Source organism: Arachis hypogaea, chromosome 17 (genome assembly GCF_003086295.3).
Source record: "Arachis hypogaea cultivar Tifrunner chromosome 17, arahy.Tifrunner.gnm2.J5K5, whole genome shotgun sequence".
Classification (NCBI taxonomy): domain Eukaryota; kingdom Viridiplantae; phylum Streptophyta; class Magnoliopsida; order Fabales; family Fabaceae; genus Arachis; species Arachis hypogaea.
Window position 1 is genome coordinate 20,629,418 of NC_092052.1, and position 14,579 is coordinate 20,643,996.

A 14,579-nucleotide genomic window follows, 5' to 3' on the forward strand; every position below is an offset into this window, starting at 1 on the left:
ACAAAAAATTCAGTCCACAGATTTCACCAAAATTTCAACAACAATAATATTCCACAACAAATTCAGTTCACAGAAGAAGAAGAAGAAGAAAAAGAAGAAGAAGAAGAAGAAGAAGCGGTGGTGGGGTGGTGCGGTGTGGTGCGGCGGCGAAGCGGGGGCGACCGGCTCGTGGCTCCATGGGTGACGGTGTGAGGCGCAGATCTGGCGGCGAGGCGCGGCGGGGCACGTATCGGGCTGAGCGCGGCGGTGCGATCGGACGGCGTGGAGCGCGGCCCCTTCTCCTCCAATTTCCTTCTCTCCCCCTCCTTCCCCCTCCCTTTTTTCTCGCGGACTCCCCCCTTTCTCAGTCCCCACCCCCTTTTCTTCTTTTTTTATTTATTTTATAATTATTTTATTTTATAATTTTTTAATAATAAAGGGTAATTTGGTAAAAAAATGGAAGTAGAAAAGGATGATTTTATAACGTTTTGTAACGTTGATGATGATTTTAATAACAAAAAAAGGTCAGGGACGATTTTGATTTTGACCCCAGACCTTGGGGGCGAAAAAAGTACTTATCCTTTTTTTTTTATTTCATTGAAGCCCAAACGCAGCTTGCATTTAGTGATGGGCATTTTTTAATTTTTTTTAGATAACAAAACGCAGGATGCGTTTTACTTTTTGCGCCAACTTTATTTTTGGAAGACCCAAAACGCAGGTTGCGTTTTGAAAATGTCCGATTTTTTTTTTTCGGAAAACATAAAACGCAGGTTGCGTTTTGTTTAAAAAATATATTTTATTCGAGAGGCCTACCTATAAATACGAAGCAACACTCGTTCAAAATGCCTCATTCCACTTCTACTCCTCCTATTCTTCTTTGTTGCACATATCTGATAGTTATACATTTTGTTTGGCAGTTAGGTGTGTCAAAAAAGTTGGATTAGGTGAGGTTGAAGTTATGGAAAATATTGCAAATTTGCGAGTGTATTATAACGGTGAGGTTATACCAAACACACATGAAGGAGTGACTTTTGTTTGTGAATGTCCGTTGTCATTTGCTATTCCATGTACCATGAGTTTTATCGAGTTGCAAAATGGACTTTGTAGTAACATTCAAAGCCACATTTTGAAAAGGGTGAGCAATCTTTTCTACAGAAATTATGTGCAAGTATTTGGTGGGCTGATACAGTTTCAAATAATGCCCATCACTGACGATGCCAGTATGAAGCAGATGTTGTGTATTTATCAACAAATCCGATTTCACGTACCGATAGCTGTACGTTGAGTTTGAACAGCAGTTAGGGTTAGGCGCGGTCGGCGAGGAGGTCAATGTTGATGAGCTCGGGGATATAGATTGGGAAGAAGATAATAATGACAGTGAAGAGGAGTTCGAAGCCAACTATGAAGTCGATGATGAAAATGATGACGGAGACTTTGCAGGCAATCTAGAGGTGCAAAATGAAGCGGATGCGATTGTTAGCTAGCACCCGTTTGGTGTTCCGTCTTTTATGCGGACTCTAGATCTCGAAGCCATGCATGTCCCGAAATTTTCTGAGTATGCGAATATGGTATGTTATGATTATTAACTCAAGTTTCCTATAGTGTTTATTTTATTTGCCTTGTCTGACTGATGGTGGTGCGCATGTCGTAGGTGAAGGCAACGCTGCGGTGGAAGATGACGAGTTTAGTGTCGGAATGGAATTTGGTTCGAGAGAGTCGGTGATATCTGCAATCAAAAGCTACACTATCTCTAGAGGAGTTGATTACACTGTGTATGAGTCTGAGCCGCAGACATTCTATGCGAAATGCAAGGGGTATGGTGCAGGGTGCGATTAGTTTATCCGAGCTAGCTTGATTAGAAAGAAAGCATGTTGGGAGATCAGGAGATACAATAGCAAGCACACGTGCACCATGGGCACGATTACACTGTCGTCTAACCCGATCTGTCGGGTGCCATTCTATGCACTCGAATGACAATAGCGGCGACTGGGTGGAGCACATAACCAACTGGGCAGCAAGGTCATCGGGAACCCCCACTCCCATATACGGCTGCCATATAAACTGCACATTAGTTACCAAGAGGCCAATTAGAAAAGTTATTCTTCTAAATAAAAACATTGGACATTGATGGTTACAACTTACATCGTCAACTCCCATTTTATCGAGTCCTCACCTAAAATGCACAGTAAGCCTCCGTATATATCTTGTATGTCGGCGCCAATGACTCCACCTAAACAAAAACAGAATAATAATAACAATAAGAATAACAAATTAATAATAATAATAATAATAATAATAATAATAATAAACAATACCATCGCGTAAGTGGAATACCAACATCGCCTAGCTGATTGTAACAGCTCAAACTACCCGCTAGCACGATATTGTCCGCTTTGACACACAAGGCCTCACTCATCAAAACGCGTCATGCTAGGGAGAGGTACACACTCTTATAAAGCATGCTTCGTTCTCTTCCCCAACCGATGTGGGACTTTACAACAAAAAATTTCAAATTATATTTTACAAAAATAAAATATAATTATAAAATTATGGTAAAGCATATTTCTTGCTAGTGTTTAAAGGTATCTGACGGATCGAATTTTCTGGATAACTCCTAATAGCCTGCAAAAAAAATGATAATTATTAAATTCTAAATAATATCAATTAATAATTTATTCAAAAAAATAGTAACAATAATTAAACAATATTATTATTATTATCTTAAAAAATAATAATAAATTAATAAAAAATCATAAATATTTATTTATTATTTATTATTAAAAAATAATAATTATTATTATACAGTATTTTATAATGACTAATAATAATAATAATAATAATAATAATAATAATAATAATAAAGATTTAAACATTATTTATTTATCATTACAAAAAAATAACGATTTATTATTATTATTAAACAATATTATTTATTTATTATTAAAAAATATTAATAATTTATTATTATTATCCTACACAGTATTTTATTATTACACTACTCATGATAACAATTTTTCTTCATCAGACTTAAGTATCATAATACTTGTTGAAAGATAAATAAACAAAATTCAAATAAATAAATTTATTTATCATAAAATTTTTAAAAAAATTATTTACCCATTGAGGATGATCCAAGTATTCAATAATGTGATCTTCAGATCTAGTAAAATCACAGACCATTTTTTGTTTAAGAACCAAATGAACTTAAGCTTTCAACTCTTTTTCTTCCTCCCACAAGCTTCCTCACACCCTTCCAAACCCCTCTTTACACAACCTTCACACAACACTCTTCACTCTTTAATAATACCCCCTCTCGTTGCAATCTGCGTTTTAAACACCCCCTCAACACTCTTCTCCAACACGTGGCGTGCATACAACTAGAAAGACTGCCAAACGCAACCTACGTTTTGGCCTAGCCAGCTGCCAAACGCAGCTTTCGTTTTTGGACTTCGAAGATGGTCAACAAAGCAAGTTCGGTTTGCATGCAGGGAACAGGAACACATTTCGAGTCTTCGATCTGCTTCTCTGCCAATCGGATGCTGCGTTTTGCAGGTTGTTGCAGCTTTTTGATTTTTTATTCATGCAAAAAGTATCTTGCGTTTTGTAGGTGATTCAACTTTTTGATTTTTGGTTTGGTAAAACGTAATATGCGTTTTGCAGGTTACTGAACTTCAACAGATCCACATCTGTAAAATACACGCCAAATCACAATATAGTTGCATATCTCCTTTATTACTTCCATTCATAAATTATTTTTTGTAATATTGATATCGGTCACTCTGATTTTTTTTTTTATAAAATTTAAAAAATTATCACATCAAAATCAAACACTCGGGCTTTTTTTTACAAAACGAAAAATTTCAAACGTATTCTGAACTGAGTAATATTTTTTAACCTACATCCGGATGAAATACATGAAAAAAATAAATATACATGTCCATCGTTAGAAACTTATTTTATTACTTTTCCATCATAAAATCTTCAAAAAAAAAAAAAGAAAAGAACCGCAATATTTTGTTTCTTTTTAAAAATTATAAACTCACTACAAAATTTTTCAAAAATCTTATTATCATATTACTCTAAATATTCGTCCCCAAAAAATGTTCTGTTTTTGCAAGCTTGGCCAGACAGCGTCCCACATTTTATTTATTCATCATTGTCAATCTTCTTTTGATCTTCCTCATACTTGGCAGCTAGAGTACAAAAATAATCCCTAGCCTCCTTGACTCTTCTTTTATGGATCTTCTTGCTTAGAAGTCAGAAGACAACATCTATCTTTGCATCTTGGATATCTTTTTCACCATTCATATTCTCTTCACCTTGCTGTCATATATAATATATACTCAATGATGTATTAATATTTAATAACATGAATTGCGTCACATGATTGAAATTGATAAATCAAGGTAAGCAGAACTAGCTAGTCAAATATATTATGATATTTAAATCCTTTAGATGATTTAATAAGACGTTTTGTTAAGGACATTTTTTAGCAACATTTTTTTATTAAATTATTCTAGACATTTAAGTAACAAAATTTATAGAATAATATTTTTACTGAAAATTATGAAAGGGTAATGCTAGGAAAAAAAAAAAAAACAGTCAGAATTTGACTTATTTAACATTTATTAATTGTCGCAACAATTAATAAATATTAAATAAGTCAAGTTATGGCTGTTTTTGACTGATTTTATTTAGTTACCAAACATTTTACATTATGAAAATGCATGGTTCAACAATTATTTTTATTATAATTTTTTAATAAATACTTATGGAACACTTATGACTTATCTAATAAATTTAAATATAAATTTAGATTTTGATGTTTTAAATCCATGTCAAACAATCAGTAGAAACAGCCGAGTAAATAGTTATATTTAGATCATTATTATAGTAGTTATATATATTTTCTATTATCGTACAAATATTTTTGTTATTATAGTAAGCAATTTCGTAGTATAAATTATCACTTTCTTTCTTTATTATTAGTTGACATTAAGATTTTATTTTGAAATCTTCAACCGATATCAATCATCTCAACCTGGTCCCAACTTGTGATAAGCAATTTTGAAGTTCTATTTAACTATTACTGCCTATTATCTTAATGATACTTGTTCTGCCCTAGATCTAATACTTAAAATTTAATACGCGTCTGGCCCAATAAAAGCTTAAACTCAATAAATTTAAGTTTTTAATATATTTATTTTATATTTTTTTTGTGACTATATTTATTTTATATTTATTAAATAAAAATATTTAAAGTTTTTTTGTTAATAATAATTTATCATGTGCTCTTAGGACACATATTAATTAAATTCTATAAATAAATAATAAAAAAATATAAACTAAAATACCTTAAAAAATTTTAAATCCCTGTCAATAGCTCAATGTTACTCAATTTAAATCATCTATCAAAATTAAATCTAAAGAAAAAAAAATTAAAATTAATTTCGTTATGTGTAATTTAATATAATAATGTAAACAAAAATTATAGGGAAAACAAAACCCTAAATCTAGAGTGGATGGCTAATTAGGGTGGGACCTGGTGGAAACATATTCTTAAAATTTGAAAAAAAAAAATTAAAATCCGGAAAAAAAAAAAAAGTGAAGGAGAGGAATTTACCTAACAGCTGTGGAGGAGGGAGGTCACATAGTGGTAACAGGCTTGAGGCTTACAGGTATCTCATTATTCAGTATAAGCCGTGAGACGCAACAAACCATCCACAAATTTTGAACCTTTCACCCAAGCCTATCACTCACATATTTCCTAAGTTCTAATTAAGGTACGTCAAAAAATACTGCTAGTTAAGACTTAAGAAGTCAAATTAAAAAAGTGCATTTATTTCATTTTTATTTTTGGTCAAAACTTAAAAAGCAATATGTGACAAATATTAAAATAAAAACTTAAAATCTCTGTATATAAGTATGACCTTACACGAAAGTTTAATACTTTTCGAATTTTGCTAACAAGTTAAGGTAATTACTATAAAAAGATTATTAAAAAAGCTTTTAATAGATTTATTGATTTTTACCCCAAAATTTTGACTATATATAAATAACATTATCATATATTCTAGTGACACTTCTTAAACCCTAAACCTGTATGTGCTGATATGCAAATTCTGTTTTTAATAATAAAAAATAAAAAAAAATAATTTTAATACACTATTAGTATAAATTTTATACATACATCTAATTACATAATATCATATTAGTTAAAATAATTATTTTTATATTAACTATATAAAAAGTTTATTAAAAAAAAAAAGAGTATAGGTAGACAATGAAAATATTAAACAATGTGAACAATAGATATATCGGATGTTCAATTCATTAGGTGTGCAAATAGTTATTTTAATATTAAGATTTAGGTGAATAATTTGGAATGTAATGTGTTTTACTTAAATTTAGTTAATTTTAAAACCCGTTGTTCATGTTGTTCAAAAAAATCATTGGTTATCTAGTATAACAAAAAAAAAAATTTCCGTGATTAGACGATTGGATAAAACGTTTTGCGTTATCAGTACATTAAAATTAACTCAAAACAAATATATTCTTAATATTAATTTTCATATGTTTCTAGTAGTTGAAAAAAATCAGATAAATAAATCTTTTTATTGGGACATATACATGGAGATTTATGTGAATTTATGTATCTTATTTTTTAATGATAAAAGATAAATAACTACATGTATATCTACAAATATAGGAAAAAAAAAATAACAATTTGTCCTTTAGTTTAGTGATATAAGAAAAACATTAAAATCATTTTCTTATGGTACGTTCAAAAGTTTCGCACATCCCACCAACCCCTTCATCTGAGTGCTCACCTACCACCACAACCAAAATAAAGCACACGATGGGTTGCGCTCTCCGTGACTCTGTCTTCTCTTCAATTCCTAACACAAACAACAAAGTCAGACTCATCTTACACCGAACACCGAACACCGAACACCGTCCACACTTTTCCATCATCTTATGACATCACATAGACACATACTTCCCCTCCTAACTCAATTACTATTTACTAATGCTCACAATCACAATGTGTTATATAAAACGTTCCTATTCCACCAATTTGAACAAAAATATTTGTTAAATGAGTAACGATCACGAGTTTTAATTCCTTTTTTAATTATTTTTTAATATTTAAATAAATAAAAATTTAAATATATATTATTTTTAAAAATATTAACAGGTAAGAATTTAAAACTTTTTTATTTAAAAATTAAAAAAATCATTAGAATGACGAGTCAGGATATTTTATTATTTTTTTGTTAATATTCAAAATATTAATTTTCTTTTTTATTAAAGTATTAAAAGATTAAGTTATTAATGTATTAGTTTAATTTTGAATGTACTAAGTTTTATATAATAATTAAATCTGATTTATATATTTAGTGATTTGCTAATTTATAATTTAATATTTGTATAAAACTTTTTTATCACAGAAAAATAATATAAAAAATTGAATCTTTAATACATATATATTATGTAAACATGAAACTTTTAAAAACTAACTTATTTTAATAATTAATCATTATTTTTTCTTAATCTTTATTCATCTATTATTTTATCAGGCGATTATGATTGGGTACAGGAGAGATAATTTATTGCAAAATCGTGCTTAATAATCTTTGCAAACGTCAAACTCCATCCGTACAAAACTTGTTTTAATAAAAAAAATTCCAAAGATACATGATTTGCTATTAAAAAAATTATAAAATTATTCAATAGTTTTTTCTAATAGAGGAATAATTAATAAAAAATGTTAGGAGTCAAACGTATTAATTAATTTAAGTATAAGGTAAATATTAAAAAATATTATTCACTTAATATTCATTTAATAATTAGATATTAAATTAATCATTTTATATATTTTTCTCTAAAACAAAAATTTTTAAATTATTAAACTAATTTAATTAAATTTGTTACTAAAATGAGTTAGCCATATAGCATAATCGGATTTTTATGTATACATAAAATTGTTTATATTTATTAGGACACAAAATTCAGAACAAGTAGTCTGTCTCCACAACATATTGAGTACATGGCGATGACCACAAGCTCCACCTAACCCCAACCTTACTCTCCAACTATTTCACTAACACTCTTCTTCTCCTATATAACCCCCTAAACCCACACAAACATTTCTCCATTACCAAATAATAACCGCCAAACACACCATTTCCAAATTCCATAAAAACTCTCCAACCATGGATCTCCTCCTCCTGGAGAAGACTCTGGTCGGCCTATTCGTCGCTACAATTCTTGCCGTCGTTATCTCCACCCTCCGCGGCCGCAAATTCAAGCTTCCGCCGGGACCCTTTCCTGTTCCCATCTTCGGTAACTGGCTCCAGGTCGGCGATGACCTCAACCACCGCAACCTCACCGATCTCGCCAAGAAATTCGGCGACATCTTCCTCCTCCGCATGGGGCAGCGCAACCTTGTCGTTGTTTCTTCCCCTGACCTCGCCAAGGAGGTTCTCCACACTCAGGGCGTCGAATTCGGTTCCCGCACCCGTAACGTCGTCTTCGACATCTTCACTGGAAAGGGCCAGGTAATTAAATTCCAATCAATAAATACTTTTTTATATAAATGGCTAATTTTAAAGAGGATCTTTTGCATATTATTTTTTTTATTGTTTTTGACTTTAGTCAGTAATGTTTAAAAATGTGAATTAAAAATTTATTATTAAATTTTTAGACTAAATAAATTGAATTGAAGAGTAAAAGTGCTGGTAAAGTGTTTGATGTTTTTTATCTAAAAAAAATATTTATATATTGGTAGGATATGGTGTTCACCGTTTACGGTGAGCATTGGAGGAAGATGAGGAGGATCATGACGGTGCCGTTCTTCACGAACAAGGTGGTACAGCAGTACCGTCCCGGTTGGGAAGCGGAGGCGGCCAGCGTGGTGGAGGATGTTAAGAAGAATCCAGAAGCCGCGACGTCCGGGATAGTGCTGAGGAGGAGGCTGCAGCTGATGATGTACAACAACATGTACAGGATAATGTTTGACAGGAGGTTTGAGAATGAAGAGGATCCATTGTTTCAGAAGCTTAAGGCACTTAATGGTGAGAGGAGTAGGCTTGCTCAGAGCTTTGAGTATAACTATGGTGATTTCATTCCTATCTTGAGGCCTTTCTTGAGAGGTTACTTGAAGATCTGCAAGGAGGTTAAGGAAACCAGGTTGAAGCTCTTCAAAGACTTTTTTGTTGATGAGAGGAAGTAAGTGCTCTCATCTCCATCTCTTTTCTTTTATTTAATTTTCCTTTTGCCATTAGTTTAAATTAATTCTAAAAACAAATTTATCGGTTCAGTAATTAACTCATTCATTTCTTTAAATAAAAGATCGAATATTCAAATATAAATTTGTATATGTAGCAATTTACTTATCAGCGACCGCAATAGTAGCAGGGCATAATGATTGAACTTGAGATAACCTTAATTTGTGGTGTTAAAGTGCGTAGCTGAGCTGCGATCTAGTGTACATTTTTTGACCAATCTAATCTTGATCGTGATACTATTTGTGAGTATAAAAGTGCCATATCATATACTCAAAACCATTTATTCAATATTGAAAAATATGGGGTCCCATAGATAGATACCTCAACAATGGAGTATAGGACAACTCAGAAATCTACTTTACTATGTTACCTTTTGTGACTTTTATTTACACTTTCACATGACTTCTTGAATTAAGACATGATAAATTGATCCTAGAACGACGAAGGGAAAAAGGCGAAAAGCTCTTTTGCTTTTGTGTTGTACTCCTTTTCTACCGTTATTCAACTTTGGTTTGGTCGTTTTGGATTTTGTATCATTTGCATTTTGTTTATTATAACAAGAGTGGCTGGGAGTCTTAATAATTTTAATTACTACTTTTAAAAAATATGAGCAATGCTAGGGGACCAGCAACTTTTGTGATTGGTAGCCATCAAATAGCCATCAATGATGATCTAATGGTGTGAGATTGGTGTGAGATTTCATCCAATGACTCACCTTTCTCTGCTGGTTACATGCTGGCCAAAATTCAACAAAACTGCTGGTCCCCTAGATTTTTCCAAAAAATATTTCAACAAATCAAGGTTATATAATTTTTGCATTGCTTTTAAATAAAAGATAAAAGAAACAAATGTTTATTATTTTTTTCCAGAAAGTAGAGTGTAACTATCGGTATGCGTAGACTAAACTGTCAATTGAAAAAAGAAAACATAGATACATAGAGCCGTGAGTTATAGGTAATTTAATTATTAATGTAGTAATTGGTTAGAAGTTATTTGTTATACGCAAGTCATATGTTGTTAATTAATTAATTAAATTAAAATTAAATTAAATTTGTATGAAAACAGGAAGCTTGGAAGCACAAGGAGTTCAGATAACGGGGAACTGAAATGCGCCATCGATCACATTTTGGATGCCCAGAAAAAGGGCGAAATCAACGAAGACAACGTCCTTTACATTGTCGAGAACATTAACGTTGCTGGTAACTCCTAATAACATGCTGCTTCTTCATTTTTTTAATCATTAATTATAATTTTGTCTTCCTAATAATTCTCACGACGTGAATTTTTTTATGCCATATTTTCAATGCAGTCTGAGATAAGATGTTATTTTTATTAAATTATGTCACTATCAAAACTCATAATGTGTTTACTTCTTCCATTGCCACATTTTATCAACGGAGGAAAAAGGAACACGTAGATATATGCAATAGTTGAATTCATAATTACTTATACAAACTTTAAAACAAAAAACATTGAATACAAAGCGGGGTAGGTGAATGCTTCAACTGTGTGGTGCACTCATCCCTGGCCATAATTATTAATTATATTTTGTTGTCTGAGAACTCGTGCTTTTATATCTTTGAACTAAACCTTTATAAATAAAAAATAAAAGATTCTATCATTATCATTCCATTCACAACTTTTGATAAGTTATGACTTTTTAAATTATTGGTCCACCAACTCTGCAATATTATTTTACAAAACATAATACACTCTGTTTTGACTTTTATTAGAGCTAGTGGATCAGTAATTTTGCAATTTATTTACTCGTATTTATATTGCCATAAGGATATAAAAATTGCAGGAGGACTGATTCAGTTACCTTATTGCATAATTTAAAAGATTCAGCCACGTTAAGTTTTCACAAATCCAAAGAGTTTAGTTGTCTTAATGTGGTAGTAGGTGACATATAAACCAAATTTGAATGGTGCCTTGGACCTACCACCACCAAGTTGCACAAGTTGGTTTAGATTAATTATAATGTAAGATAAGAAAAGTAAGCAATAAAATATTTCTGATCGAGTTGAGGGGTAGGTGGCTAGAAGGTGGTGTTAGTATTTTTTATTTTATTTTATTTTGAAGGGTGAAGAGCATAGTATTGTGAAGTGAACTAGGATGTTGTAGATTGAGATTCATCTAGAGTAGTGAAATGAAACCAATGTTTTCCTACTTCCAATTTTAATAAACGATTTATTATCTTAATAGATCTTTTTAAAAAAATTCTATAAAATATATATAACTTTTTATTTTATTTAATATTTAAGTATACTTATAGCATATTATGTCATTTAAGTGTATAGTTTTTGGAATCCATGAAAAATCAACCTAACGTTCATAAGATACCTTTACTTAACTATCCCACTTTAAGTTAATTAATTATTAATGAATTGTATGTCATACCTAATGGTTTCACCAACGCATCCAATAGTCAATAAGTTGTGCGTCAAATTAATTTCACTTGACAAATTAAATAAATTCAAATACTATTTTTTAAGTATATACTATAGTTGATTTTTTTTTTCCCTAATGTAACGTGTTTTGTTAACAGCAATTGAGACAACTTTATGGTCGATTGAATGGGGAATTGCTGAGCTAGTGAACCACCCAGAGATTCAGAAGAATGTTAGGGATGAAATTGACACAGTCCTTGGACCAGGCCACCAAGTAACAGAGCCAGATTTGCAAAAACTCCCTTACCTCCAAGCAGTGATCAAGGAAACCCTTCGTCTCCGCATGGCGATCCCACTCCTCGTCCCACACATGAACCTCCACGACGCCAAGCTCGGTGGCTATGACATCCCGGCAGAGAGCAAGATCTTGGTCAACGCATGGTGGCTCGCAAATAACCCCGCCAACTGGAAGAACCCAGAGGAGTTTAGGCCCGAGAGGTTCCTTCAGGAGGAGAAGCATGTTGAGGCCAACGGCAATGACTTCAGGTACAAGTCACTGATAACAATACATGATTGATTGTCTGTATAAAATTTTATTACATTGACGGTGCATATTAATAGAATCCCATGGCAATGTCTTTAGGTATCTTCCCTTTGGTGTTGGAAGAAGGAGCTGCCCTGGAATCATCCTTGCATTGCCAATTCTCGGAATCACTTTGGGGCGTTTGGTCCAAAACTTCGAGCTCTTGCCGCCGCCGGGGCAGACCAAGTTGGACACTACTGAGAAAGGAGGACAGTTTAGTTTGCACATACTCAAGCATTCCACCATTGTGGCAAAGCCAAGATCATTCTAAGAAGCCTCACATGAATCAGTGGACCAATGCTCTTTGTTTGTTATATAACTTTATTATATATTTTTTCCCCCTTCTTCCTCCTTGATTCCCTTTTGTGTCTGTACTGTATCAGTGTTTTAGAGACTGCTTGAAAAATGGGCATGTGTCTTGAAATGTCATTAGCCTGCAATTTGGGTAGGTTAACAGTAACTCTGCTTGTTCCCATTGTAAATCTCTGAACTTGGAATTGATGGGTTTGAGATGATTTTGGAATAATTCCAGAGTTTTACGCTAGCAAATTCTTTGGTGCGATAATTCTACATAATCTTGTCATGTTGATTTTCATATGCAAATATTTTGCCCTTGATATATTGACAATATAAAATATTTATCGAATCATTTAATTATATTTATTTTTTTTAGATAACTATTAATACAGTTAATAAAAAAAATAATTATTTCTATTAATATAACATTATATGTGTTCTGAACAACTATGAATAATTATAAATAACGAGAATTCGTCTACCCCAAATCAGGCGTTACTGAATTGGAGTTTTTTGGTGGTAGTCGTAACCAACAGCCATCAGCTGTCACTCCAGCAGTAGCAGATGTAAAATCTGAAAGGTCGGATTCCCGCATCTTCTTGTCACGATGTAATTTCTCAATTATGAATGATCTGCAAATGATTAGTCCTTTCTCGAGTCTCCTAAATCCTCATGACCATACCTAGGAGGTTGTGGTGATGATAAACTTTATCCAAACCAAAGTAATTATTGAAAAACCTTAGTTTCGAGGGTTTTATGACATCATGCGAGAAACATGCATAACATAAGTTATGCCAAATCAGGAAAACAAAAAACAAACGATACAAACTTCAGCCTGAGGCAATACATGTTCAACAAATACCTATAAAATATATAAAATGGGGGCTTCAAGGCAGGTAAGGATATATCTACTAAGCACTCAACTGACTTAAGATTTGGAGTCTTATTGCAGGTTGCCCTCCCGGCTTGGTTTGTAAACAATCGATATCGGGATTTCGAATTCTCATAAATATGTAACCCAATTTAAGTATGAACATTTGGCACCATCTGTAGGGATTTCGAAATTTTCTTACCACCATGGCTGAATATAAGATCCAATTAACCATTAACCCAAACACTCCACATAAAGAGACACTTCATAAGAATGGTCATGAAACTGATCTCAATTCTACTGACGAACACCAAGTTTTTCCAGGGTTTGAAAATGGCACAGGAGAACGCCGCATCGTTGGCTTGGGACTACAGGATTACGACAACGCAATGCAAGAGATGTGTCATAAGATGCAGGAAATGCAGAATAAGATGAAGGAGCTAGAACATAGGCTAGAAGAATGCTTGCAGTCCTGCAGGTCCCGGTCTCGCAATCGTACGGCTAGAGATTGGTTGCATAGTCGAAAAAGAGTGTCCTCGGAAAGGACCCGAGGTTATCAGCATGATGACGGTTACCCGCAAACTTGTAGAAGATCTCATCGTCATAGGGATGAATGTGACGATCGTGATAGACGAGGGAGATCTAATTCCCAGTCCGCCCAATCCAAAAGGAAACAAACTCCAAAAAGGAGTCCAAGCCCTAGGCGACATAGCGGTTCTCGAGAGCACATGATTATGGGGCAAACATCGTTCATGTCGCATGCTTTGCAAGTCAGATTGTCCAAGAACTTCGACAAACCAACGGATCTGAAGTATGAAGGGAAGTCTGATCCTCAGGAGCACATAGATGCTTTCGAAGCTAGAATGAACCTAGAAGGGGTGGGAGATGCCATAAGATGTAAAGCCTTTCCAGTTACACTCTTAGGGCCTATAATGGCCTGGTTTAACACCTGCCGTCAGACTCTCCTCATTTCACGGTATCAAAATCAAATTCCTTGCTCATTTCACAACTAGGAGAACCTAAGCTAAGCACCCAATCTCTTTGCTTGGCATAGAACAGAGGACCGAGGAGAGCATCTGGGATTACTTAGATAGGTTCAACAAAGTTCTTTTGGAAGTCAATACCCGAACTTCTGAGGTTGCTTGTCTCTGTCTTATAGCAGACTTGCT

At 33.1% G+C, this 14,579-nt stretch overlaps 1 protein-coding gene across 1 annotated transcript; it reads left to right on the forward strand.

The window, feature by feature from the left end:
• The first annotated feature begins 7,942 nt into the window (after positions 1-7,942).
• Positions 7,943-12,791, forward strand: LOC112764966 (trans-cinnamate 4-monooxygenase). Its single transcript, XM_025810819.3, has 5 exons — positions 7,943-8,540; positions 8,771-9,210; positions 10,335-10,468; positions 11,818-12,205; positions 12,303-12,791. The coding sequence occupies exons 1-5, from the start codon at positions 8,196-8,198 to the stop codon at positions 12,511-12,513; spliced, it is 1,518 nt and encodes a 505-aa protein (XP_025666604.1). The 5' UTR covers positions 7,943-8,195; the 3' UTR covers positions 12,514-12,791.
• The last annotated feature ends 1,788 nt before the right edge of the window (positions 12,792-14,579 follow it).

Coding starts and splice junctions, on each gene's coding strand:
- LOC112764966 (XM_025810819.3), top strand. CDS start 8,196: ATGGATCTCCTCCTCCTGGAGAAGACTCTGGTCGGCCTATTCGTCGCT. Junction 8,541..8,770: donor TCTTCACTGGAAAGGGCCAG/GTAATTAAATTC, acceptor ATATATTGGTAG/GATATGGTGTTCACCGTTTA. Junction 10,469..11,817: donor CGAGAACATTAACGTTGCTG/GTAACTCCTAAT, acceptor TTTTGTTAACAG/CAATTGAGACAACTTTATGG.